Genomic DNA, 20,683 nt, shown 5'->3' with positions numbered 1-20,683 from the left:
GGTGATCAATCAGCGGTTTGGCCCAGCTCCCCGCACCAGCTACTGCCCCTCGCCGTCTAGGCAGGCTCGGCTGCCGGCGGCATCTGCTAGGTGGGAGCTCGGGGAGGGCCGCGGCGGGCCGGGGACCGCAGCCCAGGGCGCGCCGCCGGACTCCAGCCCCCTGCGGCGCCCAAGCCTCAAGATGCTGGGGCTTTATGAGGTTCAGTAACGGCGAGGCCTCCATTAACACCTCCCCGGATTACTGAGAGGCTGGAAGGGCGGGACTCAGACTGGAGAGCGTCTCCGGGCGCCGGCCTGGGGGACCCTCTGCCTACGCCAACTCCCCCCCTTCCCAAGCTGGAAGCATAAACAGAAAATAAAGGGCAGGTGGAGGGAGCTGCCGGCCGGAGGCAAGGGATGAGAAGGACGGAGAGACAGATCCCCACCCAACGGTTCATACGGTGTATTTATTTGGATTAACAGAGGAAGCCTCGGGGGACCTGGGGACTGGCCGGCACCTCCAGTCGCCGCCTCCTGCCCTCCCTCGCCCAGCTTCCAGGCGGAACGTTCCGACCTCAAGGTAAGGCCACGATGGGGAAGTCTGGCAGGAGCGGTTTTCTCCCCCAGGCGCGCACGGAACGCCGGACGCCCCGAGCACCCGGGTACGCGTGACCGTGGGCACGCGAGGTCGCCCGGGGAAGCGGTTCGGACGACCCTGCGGCGGGAGGCGGCGCGGGCCCCCACCCCCACCGCCGCGCCGCCCAGCTGACGCGCGGCTCCTCTCCGTAGGGCCGCCGCCGCCCCGGCGTGATCAGCCCCTTTGGCTGCGAGGATGCTGAACGGCACTACACTGGAGGCAGGTGAGCGATGTGCCAGCGTCCTTCTCGTCTCCTCTGTCCTCCTCCTTGGGCAGGCGTGCACAGCGTGTGCGTGAGTGTGTATAGGTGCACACGCGTGTGCGTGCACGCCTTCTTTGGGTGGGAGGGAGAGGGGTGTGTATTTGTCTTAGAAATTATCTCACGCTGCGTAGGCTCTAAAATACAGCCTCGGCCGGAGTCTCCCTGCTTCTGCCTTTCTTCTGAATTTCTGGCGATCCGCGGGGCCGCGGTGGGGCCGGAGGTCTCGGCGCCCGCAGCCGAGGGTTGTCAGTGGCGCTCGGGCTGCGCTCGGACCCTCCCGGAGAGGGGCGAGGGGACAGAGAGGATAGCTTTCTCTCTGAGTAGGGCCTCCCTGGAAACGGGCTTCCCTCACATCGCTTTTGTTCACTCCAACCCCGGCGCAGCGGGTTCACCGGACGCCGTGCGGGATGCGTCCCGTCGTTCCCCGGGCGGCGCGGAAATGTCAGGTAAAGGGGGCTGCGGCTGTCCGAAAGCGCGCCGTTCTGGACCCGGCGGCCGAGCCCGGGCAGAAGAAGCCGGGGTCCCGGAGGGAAGGGGTGTGGAGGGAGCAGGCTGCCGGCGGGGTCTTCGCGGGCGCGGAGAGGGTGCAAGGACAGGAGCGCACGGAGCCTGCGGCCCCTCCGAGCAGTCGAGCCAGCCCGCTCCTATCCGGTCCTCGAGGAGTCCCTCCGCGTGGGACCGTCAGAGGCGCGCCGTGCGGCAGCGCCAGTCTGGACCTGCCACCCTCGCTGGTGGGAAAGTTTGGCACAGGGAGGTCCCTCTGTCCATGGACTGGAGAAAGGCCCGGCACCTCCCGGCCGTCCGCGCCCAGCCCACCCAACGCAGCCGCGCGCCCAGGGCTGGGGGGCGCCGAGCTCCCCGCGCAGCCCCAAGCCCCAGGGCGACACTGACTCTTCGGGCCCTGGGAAGCGCACCACAGTGCCCAAGGCCGGACAGAGCTTGGGGAGCTGCGCCTCCCGGACCAAGGCCGCTCCTCCTCATTCAGCTTAATGAGGGCCGGAGGGAAGGCGACCTCTGCCCTTAAAAGGCAAACCCGGGGCCCAGGGTCTTGGCCTCCCAAATTCAAATCCAAAGAGAACTTGAGACTCGGTCTGAGGCCCCTGGGTGAGCGTGCATCCCCTGTCCTTCTCTCTGGGGAGTTTGGGTCCGAGCCGGGGTCAAGGTTGCCGCCCTCGACCTGGTAGATCGGGAATCCAGGACCTTGAGCTGTCAGCCCTCAGTCCAGCCCCTCCCTGTGCCCCGCGGAGTGCGGCCGCGCGCTGGAGCCGGATTCGTGGCCGGCAGCGCCGGAGGAGGAACGGGTCGGTGTACCCAGCGGCGCGGGAGTGCGGCCCGCCCGGGGGTGGGCCCCGGTGCTCTGAATGGAGCTTCGGGACCACAGAGGAGGCTCGGCACTGCTTCCGGGCCGCCGGCGGGGCGGATGGCTTTTGGGGAGCTCTGGGGGTCCCTCGGGGAAAGGTGAAAGAAGGCAGAGGCACAGTGACGCTCTCCAGAAAGCTCTTCCTCTCCTTTGAGAGTGGGGTGTGGCGAGGCCGCGCCCTCTGGGGTACTTTGCCAGGGCTCTGAGACTAAAAAGGTTAGGACACCCCAGGTCACACGCCCAATTCTTGAGGCATCCTCTCCCCCTTCCTCCTTAAGGAGCTGTAGGAGGAGGCTGGGCGGCAATTTCCGCACTGCTAAGAGGGACCTCCCAAAGCCCGGCAGCCCCGGGCCCCACCCCTGGCTTTCTGCAAACTTCCTGCATTGGCTGAGACGGAGGAGTCCTGGCAGTCCGCTTCTTTATGGGAAGCAGCAAATCCCGCGGGGCGCAGGAACTTATTACCCGGGCTTTTATAAGAAGAAGCAGGCATAGGGGGGATTCAGGCCGGAAACTGGTTGCAGGAGGCGTCCTCCTCGGCGCAGGACCTGAGGGATGGTTAACAAATCTGCGGGAACCGACCAATGAGTGAGTGAGTGAGTGTGTGAGTGAGTGAACGAGTGAGTGTGTGAGTGAGTGAACGAGTGAGTGAATGAATGGAGAGCTCACAGGACTTGTGTCTTTGGCGACCCTGGACACTCGTCCCAAAGTTCTGGCTTTTCCCTGGAGTTCTTTGTTAAACTTTCACTTTGTGGCATCTCCAAACTCATCTCTTGCAAGGAGAGAGCGGTGTTCTTGGGGGTCTTTGTTCCTTGGGCCGAGCAGAATAGAAAATCCAAGAACAACCAACCCAAATCCCAAACCCCGATTTGGGCGGGGAGGGAGGAGAAGGCAGCAAGGGTTCAGCCCAGAGACGAGAAAGCCAGTCCCCGGATCGAGGTCCCATCTTTACTTTCTCCTTGGAGCCCCCTCCGGTTAACGGGCCGATGTTCTTCTCAGAGATCTCTCCGCCTCCCCCTCCTCCAGGGGTCTGAGTCCTGGTAGCCGCTGACGCGAGGGAGGCGATTGATCTCCTTTGTGACAGGACCCGCTGCCTCTGAAAGGGGGCCGCCCTCGCCCCTCCTCGGACCCTCCGCCCTGCCCGTGGGTTAGCAGAGCTCATTGAGTCCCATCCAAAGGGGCTAATTACATTACTTACAGTAAATAGCCGTCCTGCTGGCCGCTGGGGCTGCCAAGGTAAGGGGGGAGGTCTCCAGCTTAGTTCACTTGATTGGCTTCATTTTTGTGTGAAATTGTGTTTTATGAGCTGTGTCCTGGCACCGGACGGACGGCAACAGCGTCCGGTCTGCAAATAACATTATTCCTGACCCTGAGGAAAGAGCAAGGGGAAGCGCGGAGTCTCGGGTTTTTTGGAAGTGGAGACTCCAGCGGCATCAGAAAGCCGTGCTTTGGGACGGATCTCAGGCCGCCGCACCGAGGGTCCTCCTTCCTTCCTTCCTTCCTTCCTTCCTTCCTTCCTTCCTTCCTTCCTTCCTTCCATCTTCCCTTCCTTCTTTTCTTCCTTCCGTCCCTCCTCCCCCTCTGTCCCTCCATCTTTCTAGATTTGGCCTCAGCTCCTTGTCGTTCCCGCAGAGGGAAGCGAGTCTGCCACCAGAGGACTCCCTGAGGTGCCCAGGCCGTGCCGGGACGCAGCTCTCTGTTCCCAGGACGGCTGTGGGGACGGGGGAGACGCCAGCAGGGCACAGGGCAGCTCTGCTTCCTCCGCTCTGGTTAAAGCTGGGCGGCCCCTGCCGCTGCCCCCGTCTCGGGCCGCTAGGGGACTGCTGTCCGTTTGAAGGAATCGACAGTCTCCGAGGACTGTGGACACTTTACGGGGGCTGAGGAGGGGCGGCCGCTACCGGGACAGGAGGGAGACAGAGCCTCTGGTGGGGCGCGGGGCTGCCTCTGTGCCGGTCAGCACCCCCCCGTCCCCTCCTCCACGGCGAGGGGCCCCCTTCACATCCTCCCAGACACCACCGTGTCCTGTCCCGCTTCTCAAGTCCCTGTCCTGCCAGGGCAGAGGGGACAGTCTGTCGTAGGAGGTGCCCCCAGCGCCCGGATTTCAAAAGGGACACTGCAGTCACCTGCGGCTGCTGTCCCTTGGACCCGAGTTGGGTAACAGAGTGAGACATCACGCCAGGGCCAGCTGCACGCTCATGACCACGAGTCCACACCCATTTTCCACACTCATTTTTCAAAGGAAATCTTTTTGCCAGAAGTAAACTCTAAACACATAGGCTCTCCTGGCCCGGTTCCCACTCGGGGGCAGCGGGGCGCGGCTCCAGCCCCTGGTAACGCGGGGCCCGCCTCGAGGAGAGGCCACTTGCTTCTTAAAAAGTGAGCGGAGGAGGAAGGGGTGGGGAGGACAGGGCTGTTCCTCCGTGTTTGCTGCTGCGGAGCACCCTGAGCGGAGCGCCAGAAAGCCCGCGCCAGGACATCCAAAGTTTGGAGTGGACGTCGTTTGCCTTGCGCTGGGGGTCGCGTCCTGAACTGGGACCCAGCAGGCGGGCTCTCTGCCTCCTGAGCCGGGCGGGGACAATAGGGGCTTCTTGAAAACGTGATTGCTGGGAAGCCTTGAAAGGGTGCGCGCGCGTGTGAGTGCGCGCTCGCGCGCGCTTAGGGAAGTCACTGCCCCCTCCCGCGGCCTCCCCCCGCCCGCCCCCACTCCGCAATGTTTGTCCCCGCTTGGCCATCACCAGGGGGTTGAGAGGAGTATGACAGGTCTTTGTTGTCTGAATAAAACTCCGTGGCGGCTCCGGGGAGAGAACTCCTCCTACTAAATTATCAAAAATGGGCTGGCTTTAGTCTCTTAACAAATTGGACACGGCCCGGGCAGGAGCAGTCCCCAACCCTCCCTACAGGCACTGGGAACTTGCGAGCAGCCGGGGACCGCTGAAAACAGCACTTCTCTCTCTCCCTCTCCCTCTCTCCCTCTCTCTCTCTCTGTCTCCCCCCCCCCCCCAAAAAAACTGTTTTCTCTCTGCACCAGACTTTGTTTTCCTCCCTCGCTGCAGTTGTTTCTCATTAGTAACTCGATCTCTCGGAGCCGTAAGATTCGCCCCGTCCCTCCCTCCGCCCGTGTTTGTTTGTTTTCCGCACATCTCCTTCGGGGAGCCGCCGGGGCTTTCCTTGCTCTGTCCCCCCTCCGTTTTCCTCCTCCGGGCAGGCTGTTTTCCACTCTGTCTGCCTCTGTCTCCTTCCCTCTCTCGCTCCTGCCCTGGGTCCCCGAGCGTCCCTGCGCTCCGGCGCCGCGCAGCCTCCGCGGTCCCTGCCGCGCCTTCCCTCGGATGAGCTGAGAGCCCCGGGCGCGTGTATATGGAAATAGTGGGGTGCCGAGCAGAAGACAACGTGTGTCCCTTCCGCCCCCCAGCCATGCTCTTCCACGGGATCTCCGGAGGCCACATCCAAGGCATCATGGAGGAGATGGAGCGCAGATCCAAGACCGAGGCCCGCCTGGCCAAAGGCGCGCAGCTCAACGGCCGCGACGCGGTAAGGGGGGCCCCGCGCGATGCCAGAGCCCTGCGTGCTCAGCAGCCCCGGTTCCCCGCGGCCCAAGGAGGATGGCGGGTCTTGGGGAGACCGCTTCAGGCTGGCGGGTGGGTTTTCTCGAGCCAGCCGGTCTGTGGGGCTCCGCGCCGGCCTGTCTCTCTCCCTTGAAATATCTCCACTACTGAGACCCCGCATTGGCTGCCCTCAGCCGCAGCCCTTCTCGGCAGAGCGGGGGATGAGCGAGCGAGAGGATGGAGACGTCCTCGCCCGCAGACCTCGGACTCGGCTCTCCGGGCCCTTTGGCTCTCGGGCGCCTCCCCGGAGAGGATCTCGGCCCGGAGTACGAGCTGGGCGCGGGCTCTGGGCAGACGTTGCGCGGCCCGGTCGCCCGGACCACGCGGGAGACTGGTGGCTCTGGTCTCAGGTCGGATGTCGGGGTCTTTGGAGTGGACTAGAAATGGCGGGGCCACCTCGGCTTCTCCAGACATTCGGGGCTCGGCACCCCTAAACCCAGCGATTTTCGGGGTCGCTGGCAGCTGGACTCGGCCTCTTTAACGAGCAAGGACTGCTCTCTGCTCCCCCGCGGACGCATGTCCTGCGCAAGGAAGCCCAATAAAGCGCCGGCGGAGCGGGCCCTCAGCCCCAAACGAGAACGCGCTAACCTTGAACAGTGGGACCCAGTATCACCAGCACTGCTCTTCACAATAAAAATAGGCCTGTCCGCTCCGGGCTGCGGGCTGCGGGCTGCGCTCGGCCTGAACTGGTGGCCGGCCCTGAGCCGCCCGCGGCGTTTGGGGCCCACCGCGCAGCCCGCAGCCCAGGAGGGGGTGTTTCCATATTCAAAACACGAATTCAGTGCGCGCCCCTGGGCTGGGTCAAGGCTGAAACGGTCCTTCTCCAGGCCCGGCTCAGCTTCCTGGGGCAGGGCAGCCCGTGCCGGCGGGTCTTGAAGGAAACGTCCAGAGGTTGGACTTCCCTCCCCGTTTCATGGGTATTCCTGTTTAAAAACAAAAAGCAGCACCCGTAAATTTCCCCGGGCTGGACTCATCCAGGTGACATTTCCCCATCCTCCGTCGGGGTGCAGGCGTGGAGCTGAATTTGGGCACTCAACAGGCTCTCAGGACAAAGGTCTCCCGGGTGTGTGTATGCCAGTGGCAGAGCAGTAGGGCCGGGCCCGGGGCCCTCCCCCGCTGCCTAGGAAGCAGACCCCTGAAAACTAGGGAAAGCCAGCTTTTCCAAATGTAGCCCCATCAAAACTATGGCCACGGAACTGTGAGCTCAGCTATAGGCACCTCTCCCGTCTTGTTGATGCTAGCAGGAATTTAGAGAAACAACTGTTACATTGTTGGTTTAGAAAGCCTTGGAGCTCCTTCAGACCTCCTTTCCACTCCCCAATAACAACTGCTGTGATTTCATTGTGTGTGCCTTGAAAGCGACACTTTTTAAAAAATATATATTGTTATTATTAGAGTTTGCAGACATGCACGGAACTATAATCGATGCGCTCCTAGGCCTTTTAAAAAGAGGCTCCTGGTGACCGGCATGTCCGTGGGTGACCAGCCCCGGGAGGACACCGACGGTCCTGGCGAACAACTGCAGAAAGGGAAGGAGCCGTGCGGGAAAATGAGCAAATGTGTCCTGCCGTCGGCCCCGCAGGCCGTCGCCCCTGCCCCGCCGGCGGCGTCTGAGCCCACGCTGGTGCCGCCCCGGGCCCCGCGCCCTCCTCAGCCTGCCTCTGCTTGCCTTGCAGGGCATGCCCCCGCTGAGCCCCGAGAAGCCCGCCCTGTGCGCCGGCTGTGGGGGCAAGATCTCGGACAGGTACTACCTGCTGGCAGTGGACAAACAGTGGCACCTGCGGTGTCTGAAGTGCTGCGAGTGTAAACTGGCCCTCGAGTCTGAGCTCACCTGCTTCGCCAAGGACGGCAGCATTTACTGCAAGGAGGATTACTACAGGTATGTCCACCCGTGCCGGTCCCCTGTGTCCTGAGACACCTCGTGGGGACACCTGCACGAACCCGGCAGGCCCCCCACCGCCGGCCGGTTCCCAGCTTTCGCCCCGTCGGGGTATGGCTGTCGTCCCGAGACCGGGAAAGGCCACCTATACGCCTTCCCGCTGTAGCCCCAAAGCGGGCGGTGCGGTGGGCGGGTGGGGACCCGGGGGTCTCAGGGGACCCTGGCGCTCCTGCCCCTCGCAGCTCTTGGATGGAACCGGGGAAACCCCGGAAGAGGAAATGAACGCGTCACCATCCTCCCAGACGAAAGCGGCATTTTTTCCGTTTACTACGAACTGGACAAGGTCCGTGCCTCAGACCTGAACTGGTGGCCCGGCGGTGGCGGCTGGTGGTGGCTGGGCCTTGCACTTCCGCGAGGGTGGTGGGACACCACGTGGAGGACCATGAAAGGGAGTCATTGCCTTTGCCGAAAGCCTGGCCGCTCCGTTCCCAGTCCCCTTTCCCGCTGGTGGGCACCTGCCTGCCAGACCCCAGGAGGCCCGGCTGGTGAGTTTACTTGTCCTTCCTGCCACCGCGGCCGCCGGACCCGGGAGGAGGACGGCGAGCCGGTGACCCGGCTCCACGCAGCCCGAGCGAGAGAGGCGGCTGGAAGGGAACCCGCTTTCCTCGGCGAAGCTGTCGCTTCCCGGGCCTGCCTGCGCGCTCTACGCACTCACACATCCACGCGGAACCCAGCCCTTCCTTCTCAGAACGCTTAGGGAGCCACGTGCTGTCCTTACGGGCCTTGCCACCTAATAGTCTTTCCCTTACGTTGTGAGTTAGCTGGTGCAGAGTTGTTTTTGCCCCGTCCACTCCCATCTTACAGAGAAGGAAACTGAGGACTGTTCGCCTGAGTCTTCTGATTTTAATGTAAAGGTTCTTTGTCCTGTTTATCAGAACAGATCAGCTAGTAAATAAAATTAACGACAAAGTGGGCCTTGTCCTCCCTGCCAGAGTCTTAGGCCTGGGCCACTGCTGAGCAAGCCCCAGCTGGGCTGCTGCGTGCGGGAGATGGCCCTGCCTTCGCCTCAGCCAGCACCCTGACGAGACCATTTCCTTCCAGAAGGTTCTCTGTGCAGAGATGTGCCCGCTGCCACCTTGGCATTTCCGCCTCCGAGATGGTCATGCGCGCCCGAGACTCCGTCTACCACCTGAGCTGCTTCACCTGCTCCACCTGCAACAAGACCCTGACCACGGGCGATCACTTTGGCATGAAGGACAGCCTGGTGTACTGTCGCGCCCACTTTGAGAGCCTCTTGCAAGGGGAGTACCCAGCGCCGCTGAGCTACACCGAGCTGGCGGCCAAGGGCGGCGGCTTGGCCCTGCCTTATTTCAATGGCACCGGCACCGTGCAGAAGGGGCGGCCCCGGAAGCGGAAGAGCCCGGCGCTGGGCGTGGATCTCGTCAATTACAACTCAGGTGGGTCCCTCCTGCCACCCTGCAGCCGGAGGGGCGGCTGCCCCGGCAGGATGTTGGGGGGCCTCTTCCGTCCAAGAGCTAGTCACTGGAGGTGCTTTGTTTTGCCTAACAGGCCCTCCTCCCTGCTCGTCCCTTTCCCTGGACGGATGGAAGGAGGGAGAGAGAGAGGAAGAGGGAGGGAGGGAGAGAAACCTTTATGTAGGTTGTGGCAAAAGACATATTCCCTGCCATGGGGCGGCAGCCGCTTCCCGACAGGCCCAGCCGAGTCCTGGCTGCTCTTTAGTTAACGAGCCCCGTTATTTTCTGGCTCCTGCCCGGAGCAGAGCGACCCCCGGCGATTCCTGCGTGGAAGCCGCACATACAGGTCCTGGAGGAGGTTTTCCTCAATACTGGAAAAAGAAAAAACAAAAACAAAACCAAACACCCTCCAGCGCCCCACCCCAGGCTGCCTAGAGGGCAGAGGCGGTGGTCACCCGCCCAGAGTTTGTCAGGAAACGGGTGGCGCAAGGGTTGAGAAGCCACATCTCCGCTGCTGGTGAACAGCGGCTGGAAGGCGGGAACCGTGGCCGCTGCTGGGCTGGGCTGCCCCTTGGTCCTCAGGGCCCTGGGCACCCCCGCTCCTGCTTGTGCCAAAAACCAGCCAGAAATCCAGGCCCGGGAGGCGGCGGAGAGCGCCTGCGGGTCGGGTCCCCTGGCGTCCCCGGCGGTGTCCGGGCTACCCCTTCGGTCCTTCGCCAGCCCCCTCTTTTCTCAAAAACAGAGCACAGGCTCAGGGCACCGAGCGCTCTCTTCAGAGCTGTTCCGGGAACGCCTGTCAGTATCCTCCCCCCTCACTCGGCTCCCCCATTTCCTACGGCTGGTAGCCCGCCCGCACCCCCACCCCCACCCCCACCCCCTGCCCCGGAGAGGAGGGTGACAACCCTGGGGACGGCTGTCTAGCTCTGAAGGACGGCAGCTCTTCTTGGGAGCCCCAGCCGCTGGGAAAGGGGGTTCCAGAAGCCCTAGGTCAACGTTGGGCAGCGGAAGGCCTGGCCCCGGTCCAGCCGTCTGGGAACCTCCGCGGGTAGGAGGCTCCGGCCGGGCCTCGCTGTGTTTTAAGGGGCCTTGGGGACCCCACTGTGGCAGCGCCCCTGTTAGCAGCAGCACCCGGATTGGACGCCAGGTGAAGCGGGGACGCCCCAGAGCCCACTCAGTCAGGTCTTGCTCGTTTTCTCTTTTAGTCCCCAGAAGCCTGGTAGGACGCCTGATTTTTGTTCTGGCTCAACAGTGTCCCACGGGAGAGGTGGTTTGCCCAAGGTCACACAGCCAGAGGAGCGAGTGGGCACGACCAAGCCCTGCTCCGAGCGCACAGTGTTCAGGGTTGGACGCACTGAGCGCGCTGCTCCCCTCCGGCCCCTGCTTCGCGCTTCCCTGGGTTCCGGGCCGATTTAACCGCAGGGAGGAACCGATTCGGGCAGCGCGCGCGCTTCGCCCAGGGAGAGCGGGGATGGGGACGCAGCGCCGCTGCAGCTGCCTCTAGGGCCTCACGCCAGGGTCGCAGGGCGGAGGGGAAAGGGCCTCCGGCTCGCTGAGGGCCCCACCGGGCGGGCTTGCATGGGGCCGCCGGTGCCCCTGGGCTTTGCCAACCCCCGGCGGAGGGTCGCGGCCTCGCGCTCTGCCCGCGGAGCTCAGGCGAGGGCTTTGGTTCGGGGCCACTTTGCCCAGTGCGCTTACTTGGTCTCCTTTGATGCGTGGTCCCCGGGGCAAGACAGGCAGGGCAGTAATTATTCTTTATTAATATAAGATGACATCGGAATCCAGAGCCACTCACCAAGGCCCTAGTGCCCTAATTAGAGAGAGAGGGGGAGAGAGAGAGGGAGAGACGCACAGCACTAGCAGCCCTTGGAAACAGGACAGCCCTGAGCTGCTGGGAAGTCCAGAGAGGCGAAGGGCATTTCTGTCGAACGGGGCCAGCCTGGCTTTCGCCTGTTTATTTAACCCAATCAGCAGCGTCGGATTTTGCTTCGGACCTTCCTCTCTTGTTAGAAAGATGCGAGGAGCTCTGAGGACAGTAGAATTTTGCTTCTCTTACCGCTCTCAGGAGAACCAGCGAGTACGAATTTATTTCTTTAAAAGCACAGACCTTTTCTTTCATTTAGGTCTTTTTGCAAATTAGTGCGGCTACAAGGTTCTCGAGAGGCTGGCGCCTCCTTGCCCACAAGGAGGAAAAGCCGCCGAGGTCTCCCGGCCGCCACGGGCCTCTGCGTTTCAAGCCCGGTGACTCTCAGTTAGTCCACCCATCCCTTCTGGACTCCCCCCGAGATTCGAGTGAATAGTAGATTTTCTCTACTATCAGGTGAAAATAATCGAGAGAAGTGGGGTTAAAGAGGCGTGCCCGAAAATCAGCCCTCCATTAAAAAATGCTTAGGCATCGAATGCCAGTTTGCTACAAAACTAGCAAAAGCAATGTTGCAGCGAATTAAAATCGTTGAAAGGGAGAAAATAAAATGGACCCGGAACGTGAGCTCATTTTCTTTGGCTCCTTTGGATCTTACGTTGCCATCTCTGCTTCAGTGTAAACGAGTCTTGGAAAGAGTAATGTTGATACTAAACACATATAATGTATACACTGACATATTTTCAAAAACATATCCACGAAATATGTTTGTGATTCAAAGACTTCCAAAGAAGATGTGAACCTTGGCAAAGATCAGCTGGTGCTTGACATAAGGCAACTGCCTTTTAATGAGAATATTCCTAATTTAGTTTTATCTCTGCAAATAGGCAGATATTTTAGAAAGAGACCTGTGAAATTTATTTGGAATGCTGGATTGAAAAAAAAAAAACCCTTCGGGGGCGAAAAGATTTAGTCTAGGATAGGCAGCTCTTATTTCGGGTACTTCAGCGTTAATTGAGAGACAAAATCTGTGCCACTTCTCGAAATCTCCCTTCCTTAGTTGCTTTCTTTGCTTCCAGATTTCAGAAGCTCCTGGTAGCTGTTAAATTAGCCTCGCACTGACCCCTGGTGGTCTCTTAGGGATCGGTTGCTTCTCAGAAGGTTACCTGCCTTGGAACGGAAGCTCACTTTTGTCCTATAGGCGACCATTTCATTAGTGACTGCAGAATAAACCAGTTCGAACTTCTCATTAGCGTCGTAATGCCAGCTAGGTACTTAGGATTTCTGTTTAAGACAGTTTGAAGAGAGTTATCGTTTCATCTCGTAAATCGGGGGTGGGGGGCAACCCTATAGCTTTAGAAGGTGGACCCAGGGGACACACAATCACCAGCAAGTTTACATAATGCATCTGTAGTCACACGCAAGTAATTCAGGATATTGCACTGAGTTCCTCTGCAGATGCAATGGATGGCTCTATTAAGTTGAGTAATGTAAGTGATAACTCAGCCACAGAGAAATCATACATAGTCGTATCTGTTCGATAAAGTGCTAACCGTCTCCCTATGCACCAAATTGTATTCTGTGTGAAAACAAGACCCATTATTGTGTTAAATGAACTAAGAGTCTCTGCTGATTAAAAAGCCATCGATAATGGAAATAGAATGCACATTCAGAGAAACAATTTTATCCAACCTTTCTATAATTATTTTTCTCAAACTTCACTTTAAAGGCTAATGAGTATGTAAGTAGGTTAGAAATCAAACTCATTTCTAAGAAATATGACGTTGGGGCAGAGGATGGCTAAGGTCATTATTAAACACAAGTTAAGTCTCCTATCCCAAGTGTGATATTCCATTTAATGTGCTGTTCAGGAAACGTTCCGTGTTATATATGATAGGAATGAAATCTTCTTGGAGGAAGCCTGCAGCAACTGGCATGTGACTCTTAGCCCATTTTGCTGTGGGTACATTTATAATCTGGTTGTGAAATATAGCTCAGTTAACTGGAGATAAGTGTAGTTTTATAGTAGGTCATAAGATGCTGTTTCCTCCATGTGAGGATATGAAGGTGCAATTCTGCTGGATATTTGAACTTGACATATCCCCACTGGGCGGAAATAAGATAAAATTCAAAGTACCTTCTCTGTGTTATCTCTGGGCATATGCTATTCTCGCTGGTGGGGCTTAAAATGTCTCTGCTCAACACTTAGCTGTCTGTATCCTAACTGAGATTCCATTTCAAGTTGACTTCATTTTGCATTAATAGTCACTGATGATTTTCCTGGTGACCAAAGATGCAAAATCTTGCTTGCATGCTTTTTGAGCTGCTAGCCCTGTGCTTGACTCAAAAGACTCCAAGGTGAAAGTGCCTTTCGTTTGACGTCAATGAGCTCACCTGCTCTGGTGCTAGGGGTGTCCTCCTACTTCTGTGTCTTGTGGAAATATAAACAAAGGAGACGTCAGTTCATGCCTAGTCTTGTTACACGAAGGAGAATTTCTTGTTAAATGCATTTTGCGGTGTACAATAACTGACCTCCTGATGTACCTGTGTATATAGGGAGCTACTGAAAATATTTTTTAGAAAGTAATTCTAACCAGAGCGTAGCAGGCAAATGCTATTTTACCAGGCAGAGGAGAAGAGCTCATACCGAGAGACCCTCGCTCGCGTCAGCACTGAGGTTTCTTTCTCCTGCCCGCACCCCTCCCCCGGGGACGTGATCGGGTTGACTTTAGACATTCTATGACAATGCACCAAAATCCAGGCTGGTCAGGTCTGAATATACAGCAGATAAATACCTGAAATACGGTTTACAGAGGAAAGATGGCCATGCCCTGTGCGTTGCGAAGTCGGCCGAACCAGCCAATATTTAGCAAGATGTTTTCGTTTTGTAATCGTATTTACCATGTGGAGCCAGGAGGTTATCGGTGACCTTTCGAACGCACAGCTCTGTACCCCTGGGATAATGACGCTCTGGCTGGTTTCAAAGGCTGGGCTGCTCTGCCCTCTGCGCTGGGGGGGCTTTGCAAGGGGAGAGGAGAGGCCACCCACTAGGTGCCAGGCCAGCCAGGGGCACGGCTCGAGTCCCCCTCGCGACGCCCAGGGCGACGAGGCTGAGGTGTGAGTCAGGAACGGGTCGCCCCGAGCCTGCGAGCTGCGGGGAGCGCTTCCGGCGGGAGCCGGGAGCGGCCACGCCAGGGCCCTTCTCGGCCGCAAACACGCACTGAAACAGCTGCAGGGAAGGACGGCTTCCTGCCTGACGTAGCCCTCTGCGCTACCCAGTTGTAGCCAAAAGCCCTCACAAATAACATTCTTATGATCACCTAAGCAATCGGCACATTTTCATTGGGTGTCTTTCCTCCATGTCGGACACTTTCTAACTTCTTCCTGACAGAGAAGGTTATGGGGATGTCAGAGAAGCCTAAACATTGGAACTGACCTTAGCTGGCAGGCCCTCAGAAACCTGCAGATTGGAGAGAACGGCAAGGACCTGTCTGCCTCGCCCTTGTGGCAGGAAGACGGCCTTCAAAGAGTGGGTGTCATTTCACAAAGAAAGACAAAATGTGGAGTCTCTAAAAACTGTGTGTGTGGAGGCTGGACGCATGTAAATACACTTAGAAAAGGGCTTTTCCTTTCCACTGTTGGGGATTTCTCTCACTCCCTCGCTTATGGCTTGTTCATGGCTTTAAGTTCCCGTAGCAACCAGTAAGCCAAAGAGATTTACCTAATGGTTTTCTAGTATTTTCTATGTTCCTAATATTTTAGTATTTACCTGTTCAGGTGGCATAAACTTTGATGGCGCCACCTTCACAGGTTAGCTTGGCCCGCTTTGGCAGCTGACCCCTTCCTGCTGCCTGGCTCGCTCTCCTAACGGGGTGGGCAGCGTCTTCCACGGTGGTGCACGATCGCAGCGTCCTCCTTCAGCCAAGGCACGTGTCTCCACTGAGCTCGCGGTTGTTTCCTCTGCCCACCGCAGGTTGTAACGAGAACGAGGCCGACCACCTGGACCGAGACCAGCAGCCCTACCCGCCCTCCCAGAAGACTAAGCGCATGCGCACCTCCTTCAAGCACCACCAGCTCCGGACCATGAAATCCTACTTTGCCATCAACCACAACCCGGACGCCAAGGACCTCAAGCAGCTCGCTCAGAAGACCGGCCTCACCAAAAGAGTCTTGCAGGTAAGAAGTCTTCGTCATTGGCTGTGCACACACCTCCCTGCCCCTCGCCTGTGAAAAGAGTTCTCGCCCCTGTTGAACGATGCAGGTATTTCCTGGACTGCTTCTCATGAGCTGGCCTTAGTGACTGCCCCAGAGGGCGTACTGGGATTGCGCAGGGGCTTGGGGAAGGGGCCCCAAGACAGAGCCAGGGTCTCTGAAATGCAGCCACGCGCTCCCCCAGGTGGAGAGAGGGGCCTCCGAAGTTGGCACAGCTCACCGTCTGCAAGCGCCGGGAATCACCTGCGCGAGCTGTGGCTTCGGACAGCCCCTTCCCGCTGGGGCTCCGCGCGCAGACCTGTGGGGGACCTGCCGGGCCGCCTGAGCAGTGCTGTCGGCAGCTTCGCTCACATGTCAGGAGCTTCCAAGTTCAGGCCGCCCCTCTATTCAGCTCCCCCAGAGCCCCCGTGTAGTGAGGCTCGCAGCAACTGATCGGAGCACGTATTGTCCCATCTGAACGAACCGCACGTACAAACCAAATCCGGGGGCTCAGATCCGCTGTCCGGCCGTCCCAGGCCTTTCCTAAAGCCCGCAGGCTAAGCCTGTCCCACTACTGACATCCCAGAGGGCACGGGTGGCTCCCCTGGGGGCCTCTCCCAAGCCTCCGTGACCAAAGCAGGCCTCCTGGGGCCTAGTGGCCCGGGAACTATGTCCTGTGTCAAGAATACCTACCCTGTGCCAGACTCAAGCACAGCCCGAAACCCGTGTCTGTGACGTTCACTTCAGAGGAGCGGATGCCCCTTTGAGAGACTTTGTGCCTCCGCTCCTCCTCCTCCTCCAAACACGATGGCTGATGAATCGGGGTGTATCCTCTGCCCTTTCTCCCCGTGCCTTCATTTCTGTGGTGTCTCCACTTAAGTATCACTTGTCCCCAGTGGCTCTTGTTAATGCTGGGGGGGATACGTGCAGGATATCTGCAGTGTTAGTTGAATGAGCCTGTCCTTAAAAAAAGGAAGGAAGGAAGGAAGGAAGGAAGGAAGGAAGGAAGGAAGGAAGGAAGGAGAAAGCCTTTCTCTCCCAAGGAAAAAAAAACCAGTTATATTTAAAAGAAACCTGTATCCTCCCCTGCTCCGCCCCCCCCCCCAAAAAAAAAAGAAAAAAAAAAAAGGAGAGAGAGAGAAAAAACAAAGTCTTAAGAAAAACATCGGTAAAGACATCCATTGGGATTGGTTTGCAGGTTTGGTTCCAAAACGCACGAGCCAAATTCAGAAGGAACCTTTTGCGGCAGGAGAATGGGGGTGTTGATAAAGCTGACGGCCCGTCGCTTCCAGCCCCGCCCTCAGCAGACAGCGGCGCGCTCTCTCCGCCCGGCACAGCGACCACTTTAACAGACCTGACCAACCCCACTGTCCCTGTGGTGGCGGCCGTGCCCTCTAACATGGACAGCCACGAGTCCGGGAGCCCCTCCCAAACTACCTTAACGAACCTTTTCTAACATTGGTTTTTTAAAAAATGCTTCCTCTTCTTTTTTTTTTTATTCTTATTCTAATTATTATTTTATTATTTACAAGACCTTTCCCCCGTCCTAACCCACGAGATACTTGGGAAATAAAAACAACAGCTTGGTGTGTAGCATCCGCAGCCTCTTGGCGAATGAGTTTACAGTATTGTCTCCTTTACAAGGTGTATTTATTTATTTTTTGTCTACAAAGTGTATTCGGGTTTTAAAAAAATGATCGGATCTTTCAGTCGGTAAGGGGAGTTTTTGACACATTCTAAGTGCCTCTTAAAATTGTATGTTACTTATTTCCATAATCCGAAGGGGAAAAAGAGAGTGGTATTTGGAATGGGCAAATACACTTTCGCTTAAACGATTAGGTTAATACAGTATCAGATAGTCAATGAGAGCTCTTTATTGAATCTTGCAATTGTGTGTATACTTACGGAATTTCAAAAACTACATTTTTAAAAAGTTAAAACTGAAAAAAAATGTTTGGTTACTCTTTTTTCTTACAAATGAGAAATGCGGTTAAACAAAAATACTAACTGTAGCAACTCCAATATGGAGGATTAATTAAGTTGATCAGGTCGGACGTCTATTTCAGGAAGGTGACTTCCCCTTCTCCTAGAGATGGGCACCCCTGCAGGCCTCTCATTTTTCAACATTTGAACAATACTTAAACTTCCATGTATCCATGAAATTCCAACTAGAATGTGAAATTCTACACTTGTTTAATCTTCAAAAGCTACAGATGGTAGTTGTAAAATCATTCTTTCTAAATAAATGTTTTCCCCAGGGCAAGTGGAAATAAGCAAAATATAATTTCTTAAGAAGTCAAAAAAAATCAGCATAACTTAATTAATAGCTCTATTAATTGGCTTCGGCTGTACCATAATATTGTATCTGGCATTCAACATGAATAATGTTAACAAAGAAACTTAGTAGACTGATACCACCAATGAGAATTTTTGTTTTTGTTTTGCTTTTATTTTACTTTGGCACAGGTTGATATATTTGTCAGAAAAGAAGTTTTCTGACAATAGAGATTTGAAGTCATTAGTCTTAACGTAGATAAACTCAGAAGCCTCGTGGATGCTGATCTGAATATATTTCCTAGTTTACAGTAGCATTTTTTTTCTTTTAATTTAAGCTAAAATCTTAATGGTCTGGGCAGTGGTGAATGTTCATCTATATGCTTCCGTTGTAGTTAAATACCAATTAGATTGTGGATTTCCTAAAAAAATAAATAAATAAATAAATAAAAAAAGAAGTCAAGATATATGTCTTGCTTTAGTGGATTGTTAAGAATAACTTTGCACATATTCTCCACTTTTTGGACCCCTAAAATCTCCTCTGGTGGTCGAAGTGGCTATTTAATAGATTTTAAAGGTGTCCTTCTGGCTGTATAGATGTGTGGTTACATATTGACAATTCACTGCCCACATTAAAGTGCATTATTGTAACTTTTGCTCAGGGTCTTTAGAAAATTAGCACAGAAAGTAGCTTATTTTTTAAAAAAATATGATGGAAGATAAGTTAACACTGTAACAGAAGAAAGGTGTGACTGCCATGATATATTTAGCAAGTGTGGTTATCATCTTATATGGAGCTTAATCTTGACTTTTCGTATTTCTATTCCACTTCGGGCATTTACCACTAACCAGACCAAACAACCTTGGTAAGGCTGCGATCTTATTAATACACTTTTACAGGTAAAATACTGATACTTATAAATTTTGTTCTTTGACAGAACAATATATGGTACTATAGATCTACTTTATTAAGTAGACTAATTATAACTCAGTCCTCCTATGTGCCTTATGATATAACTTGGAAGTAAGTTTGTGAGAAATCAGGATATATGTGTTGTTTGTTAAATTAACTGTTTTAAGCCCTTTGACACCTCACTAGTTTTGTACTGTTTTACCTCTTATTTCTGAACTCTTTTTATGGTGTATCCTGTTAGAGGGGCAGACATGTCATAGAAAGCGGTGTGCACTCTTTCAAACATAGTTGAGAAATTCAATAATCTTATATATTGAGCTTCGTGTTTATAGTACAGTAAGTGGTCTAGCAAAATTGTCCATGTTTCTTTGTTTATTGATAAATGCATTGTATAGAAACTATTTCCCCTAAATATTTATGGACCAAACAATTGTGATTTATCCTATTAAATTTGTGTGAATAAACCATTTTGAATCTAAGGAGTTTTATTTCCCATCAGTTTTATTTAAGGTTTAACTGGACTAGTGTGTTTCCAATATCTATATGTAAAGGCTATTGAAATAGCATTACAAAAATTTTTAAATATTCAAACATACAAATAGTTTTGAGATTTCCAAACTTCTGATTCATTTTAAATGTACACACCATTGCATATGCAATGTAATTCAACTTAGAATTGCCTTTAAATATATTTTATTAGAACAAAAGTAATGCCCCATGGATTTGACTCAGCCCAATATTTAGAATTAAAAAAAGAGAGAGAGATAACTAACAGATAAAGTAATTGCATGAAAAGAAACCTTAAATATGATTAAGATTTAATGTTAGGTCTCTTGAGCACCAATGGATATTTGTAAATCTAAATAGAAATTGCAGACCCCTAAAAGCCAAGTTGCTCTGTAGTTAATACATTGTCACTATGATTTTTTTCAGGGAGAACAAATCTTGGGGCATTACAGCCAAACATCCCGACGTTTGAAAATTCCCTAAAGTATTAAAAGAAGGGGAAAGTTTGAGCGGAAATCCACAGCAGTGAAGACAAAGACAATATTAGGTTATGATAATCACACATGCTAAAATCTATTGAGCCAAAACAAAAACAAAAACAAAACAAAAACAAAAACAAAAAGAGCAAGTGAGAGAGAAAGACTTAAATGTCATTCACTGAATGTTAACAACAATTCTGTTCTTTATGGTTCCTCACACAAGTGGAGGCTTAAGCTGATGTGGTTTAAAACAAAATGCGGTGAACCGAGTATAAACAGAGCAACCTGGCAGGAATATGCACAGCCCGTATTGGAAGCAAATTATTATGGAAAAAAAATCCGCACATTTGTCAAGCACAGTGGTTGTAAATTTCCCAACCTCCATTTCACCTGCTTGCTAATGTGTACTAGTCCTACCTGTTAACGGCATTTTCCAATTGTAAATTCAGAGAGAAGCTCTCACTCATTTGAGAGTATAGGGAGCAAAACCCAGTAATTTTCGTACTCTTGTTTATTCCTTCCCCTTTTCAACAGAAATCTCTGCATGCACTTCTCCACCTGTTACTCCTAGTGTGCATCTCTGTATGACGGATTCTCTTTGCTGTTTCTTGTATGATAAATAGCTTTCATTAATAAACATTTTATTTGATGCAAACATAGTTAACTTTATGTTAAACACACACTGTTGAAATTAACCTTGAACACTGTCTGAAGGGGCGGCACAATGCATTTCTAACTTGTGCTTAGGAGAAGAGTCAAACGATGTCATGAGGTTCGATTCTGGTAGTCCAGGGTAAAAGCGCTTACTTGGTTTTTAACTTTCCATGACTTCTTATTGTATCAATTGACATGTATTAAAAATTAAAAAAAAAACAAAAGACCCAAATTACAACAAAAATAAACCCTAGAATAAATGATCACAGGAAATTTCAGCAACTTTTTAGATCGTTAGAGTAAAATTTACAGATCCTCTGTAAGTTTACATGTTCGCTATGCAAAGAGCAAATTTATTGAAGTATACAGATATATTCTGAGCTATGCAAAGATGCAATCTTTGCAAAGTTCAAATTACATATGATATTACATACAAAGGAGCAAGTGGTAAGAGAAACATATTTAGGAATGAGGTTTTTTTTAATTGTTAAAGGGAATATTTGGAGAATTTTTTAACGATTCCTATTTAGCTGTATATCCAAAGCATATGTTAAACAAGTTAACATATAACTTTCCAGAAAATTTTTCATTATAATGAAATTTTTATTATATACAA

The 20,683-nt window shown here is 53.6% G+C and overlaps 1 protein-coding gene across 4 annotated transcripts; it reads left to right on the top strand.

The window, feature by feature from the left end:
- The first annotated feature begins 811 nt into the window (after positions 1-811).
- Positions 812-19,558, top strand: LHX9 (LIM homeobox 9). Of its 4 annotated transcripts, XM_054576441.1 has the most exons (7): positions 5,647-5,721; positions 5,790-5,837; positions 7,514-7,716; positions 8,818-9,173; positions 10,173-10,178; positions 15,023-15,225; positions 16,439-16,696. In XM_054576441.1, exons 1-7 carry the CDS (start codon positions 5,647-5,649, stop codon positions 16,694-16,696), a joined length of 1,149 nt encoding a protein of 382 aa, XP_054432416.1. The 4 variants fall into 4 exon arrangements, with proteins under 4 accessions (XP_054432415.1, XP_054432417.1, XP_054432414.1 ...); XM_054576440.1 differs by lacking the exons at positions 5,790-5,837; positions 10,173-10,178 and adding an exon at positions 812-839 and having other exon boundaries at positions 5,645-5,763; XM_054576442.1 differs by lacking the exons at positions 5,790-5,837; positions 10,173-10,178; positions 16,439-16,696 and adding an exon at positions 19,361-19,558 and having other exon boundaries at positions 5,590-5,763.
- The last annotated feature ends 1,125 nt before the right edge of the window (positions 19,559-20,683 follow it).

Source organism: Pteronotus mesoamericanus, unplaced genomic scaffold (genome assembly GCF_021234165.1).
Source record: "Pteronotus mesoamericanus isolate MK-2021 breed Mesoamerican mustached bat unplaced genomic scaffold, CSHL_Meso_final contig_347, whole genome shotgun sequence".
In the NCBI taxonomy this organism is placed as follows: domain Eukaryota; kingdom Metazoa; phylum Chordata; class Mammalia; order Chiroptera; family Mormoopidae; genus Pteronotus; species Pteronotus mesoamericanus.
This window is presented reverse-complemented; position numbering and strand designations above follow the sequence as displayed.